At 45.5% G+C, this 3720-nt stretch overlaps 1 protein-coding gene across 1 annotated transcript in view; it reads right to left on the bottom strand.

Annotated features, from left to right (window-relative positions):
* GTF2H2C (GTF2H2 family member C) overlaps nucleotides 1-2568 on the bottom strand; it is an 8725-nt gene extending 6157 nt beyond the window's left edge. The window contains 4 exon segments of the mRNA XM_037373278.1: nucleotides 423-664; nucleotides 1298-1334; nucleotides 2061-2138; nucleotides 2228-2568. Of these exon segments, the coding sequence (XP_037229175.1) occupies nucleotides 423-664; nucleotides 1298-1334; nucleotides 2061-2138; nucleotides 2228-2283 (413 nt within the window). The 5' untranslated portion in view covers nucleotides 2284-2568.
* Between the last annotated feature and the right edge of the window lie 1152 nt (nucleotides 2569-3720).

Here is a 3720-nt window from a genome sequence, read left to right on the forward strand (position 1 = left end):
ACAGAGTTTATGCTACACCAAAAAGCACAAATCCATACAAAATCATCAAACTCCAGGGTTTCAACGTTTAGTGTGTTGAGATGAACTGTACATCTTGTACCATATGGTCAAGTCCTTCACAGTCTGAAGCAGCAATCTAATTCAACTCCTGTCTAGCATCCATTTCAAACTAGAATTCATAAAAACACAACTGTAAGATTAAAAAAAAAAGGCAAAAAAAAAAGCTAGATGTGTCATGAAAGCACGTTTGTTCTTTTATCCTTTATTACAGGAAACACTTTAACTTAATTTCCACATTTTCATAATGTGTCTTTCCATTGTATGTTCTTACAAAGTGCTTTTCCTGTACTGAAGTACTTGTGCAAGGCAAATTAATGTCACATTGATTTTACTATTCAGAAACAGGAAAATTACAGACTAGCAACAGAAATAAAGGGGGAAAAAGGTATAGATTAGAGAGATGAGGCTATGAATGTGATCTCATCACAGGAGACTGCCATTCTTTTAAATGCAAGATGGAACTGGTTTACAGAGAAACAATGGATTAGTAAGATACAACTTTTGAGTACAGAAATACCTTCAAAGTGCAAGTAAGTCTGTCTGGTTTTAAATCTTGGTCCTCCATTGTTCTTGATCCATCAACAACCACGTAAAGGTGACGCATCTGCATTTTCACCATAAGTGATAATCACTAACAGAACAGATATTTAGATGAACTGCTCACTATGCCATTTACTTTAAAAAACAACTACTTACTCCCCCAAGCAGGCAAAATGCAGTACACTGAGCTATACAATCAACAGCAGCTGAAAAAATAATGCAATTTTTCCTCTTCTCCTTGAAAATGAAAGAAAAAAGCTATACTGAGAAATGCACGCTGTTCTTTTCCTCTCACGACAAGCTACAAAATATGCACAGTTCACACGTTCGCCTCTTCATCTGAAGAGCTCAGTGTTGTACCACGTTGTTGTTTACAACTAATTTTAAATTATGCCCATTTTTCACATCAAGAAACAAGGACAGTGCATGTCCACACAGTGTGGATGATCTCACTGCTGTTGCACAACATACCATGATACAGTGAACATGCCAAACCTCCACCTCTGAACACTCTTCATATCCCACACTGCCAATGAACAAAGAATGTGTTTTTTTTAAAAAAAAAAGTTTGGTAGAAAAATGCGAGCTTTGGTCTCAAGCACATTAAGTCCGCAAAAGTGTATTTCAGACCAGGCACACCACCTCTATTCAAGTAGTTTTAGACACACAGCAGACAAGCGTTAAGACATTAGCATACCATTCCAAGTCGAACTTGTCCATGGTGTTCACAGAGTCTAATAAAACAAAATAGGATTTCAGTAAGATACAAATGAGTGAATGGTTCCTAAAACAAAAGTCCAATTGTCCTATAAGTCCAAAAAGCCCTAAACTAAATCTAATACTAAACTTCTAACAAATATGAAGCAATAACAAACCACAGACACACTAAAAAAAGACAACTGAATTACAAGCATATTTCATGCCTCTCAGAAAACAAAAATCTACTGCTTACTACCTGATTTAAGGGAATTTAAAAATATTACCCAAATTTGAGTATTTTTACATAACCTCAAATAAAACAAATCTAGATTTATCTAGCGACTTTTGTCACAATCTGAAACACAAATGTGGTGCCACGATACCAAAACCCAGCTTGAAGCACAATTTTTATATTAAAAAAAGTTTAAGGATTTTCTCTAAAAAGTGCAAATTGCAACTGCAGTGCTCTGCACCATGTTTCTTCAGATCAAGACCTCATCTCTTTAGCTAGTCTACATCTGGATTATTTAGCCTGCATCAAACCTTAAGATTCAAGATCAAAATAGATATTACTGCTTTTTTTCTGGCACAATTAGTAAGTAGCAGGCAAGAAGCGTGCATCTTGGCTGCTCTGACAGGGTAAGGACACAAAAATACATTGCCAGCCTGCTTACTCAAGCTAGAGCTTGCAGTTTTAAGAATGATTAAGTCCTTACAACTGACCAGACCAGTATTATTAGCAAGCTCGAGGCAACACATACCTTTTCCTCTTTGCCTTGAAAAGAAGGTCCTCGATGGTCGCTTTCAGCGAGCCAGATTCATCTTCCTTCAAAATCTCCCTACGCAAAACAGACTGTTACTGAGCAGAAGGGAGATTTTTTCTTGTCTTCCGTCAATAAGAAAGTGAGGAGGGAAAAGGAAAGCATACCACGTCCTTTCGTAACCGCCTTCCCAGCGCTTGGTCCGTTCGGGCTCGTCCTCCATCTCCGCGGCTTCGCTCTGCCGCTGGGATGGGCGGCTGGGGCTGCCTCCGGCTCAGGAGGCGCGACGCCTGCCTTCAGAAAAGCCCCGTTACAGTGCCGCGCGGCGGGTGAGGGGCCTGTGAGGCGGGACCGGCCCCGGGCGGGCCGCCGACGGCTGGGAGCGCTGAGGGGACCCGGCCGGGCACGTCGCCCGCCCTTGCTGTCAGGCCCAAGCGTCCCGCCGCGACGACCCGGAACCACCAGCGGCCGCGCCGTTCAGTCTCGGTGCGCCGCTAACCCCTCCCGGGTGCCGCATGGGCCGCGGAGCGGTGGTTCCGGGAGGAAGGGCGGCACTCACCAGCAGCCCGGGGACTGACATGCCCTCACGGGAGGGAGCGAGGCGGGGTCCGGTGGCTGTCACCGATAGCGGCGGGTCGGACCGGCCCTGCGCTTTAGCATTCTCTGAGGCCGCCCCCGCCCAGCCCGGGCGGGAAATGGACCGTCGCGGGGGAGTTGGGCCTGTCAGCGGCCCCGGTGAGCGGCGGCCGCCGGCGCTTCCGAGCCCGGAAGTGCCGCCGCGCGTGGCGGGCTGGGCTGGCTGGGCGCTGGGCACTGCCCGCCGCGGCCGCGCCGCCCTCCTCAGATGGGCCGGGGCGAGAAAACACAACAAATACGTCGTGGGCCGAGATAAGGACAAGGAGAAATCACTCTGCAATTAACATCACCGTCAAAACAGATGCAACTTAGGAAAACCAGTTTCATTTATTACCGTTCACATCAGAGTAGTACTAATGAGAACTACAGCTGTTGCTCTCACATGTTCTCACTCTCCTGCTGCAATTGCTGCACAGATTTTTTCCCCCTCAATATGGTGTCCAGAGGTGCCACCACCATTGCTGATGGGCTTGGGCTTGGCCTTGGCCGTAGGTGGGTCCATCTTGCAGCTGGCTGGAGCCAGCTCTATCAAATATGGAGGAAGCTTCTAGCAGCTTCTCACAGAAGCCAACCCTGTAGCCCCCTGACTGCCAAAACCTTGCCATGCAAACCTGTTATAGTTTACCTGTCCAATTAAATGAGATTTGATTTATTAAAGCAAGCGACAAGTAGGCGCACACCACACCCTCCTTTGTTCGTGGTTTTATACTCCTTTCCTTCCAGTATATATGTCCCTTGTAGGAGTTTTTAACTAATTCTCACTCAATTTCCTCCTAATTTCTGTCTTGCATTTGACTGGCTTCAGCTCCCAGCTGTTGATTCTTAGTTCATTAATCTCAATTCCTCTGAGAGATAAAAATGTTTCTTTGACGAGTATTTTCCTTTGGCACGTTAGGAGCACTGCTGACAAGACCCTTTTCAGTCCTCCATTGATATGATTAGAACAAAACCAGCTCAACAATTGTATACACCAACAGTGCCTGCTTGGCACTGTTGATGTCCATAACAGATCCAGGACTGAGCA

This window comes from Falco rusticolus, chromosome Z, assembly GCF_015220075.1.
Source record: "Falco rusticolus isolate bFalRus1 chromosome Z, bFalRus1.pri, whole genome shotgun sequence".
Classification (NCBI taxonomy): Eukaryota; Metazoa; Chordata; class Aves; order Falconiformes; family Falconidae; genus Falco; species Falco rusticolus.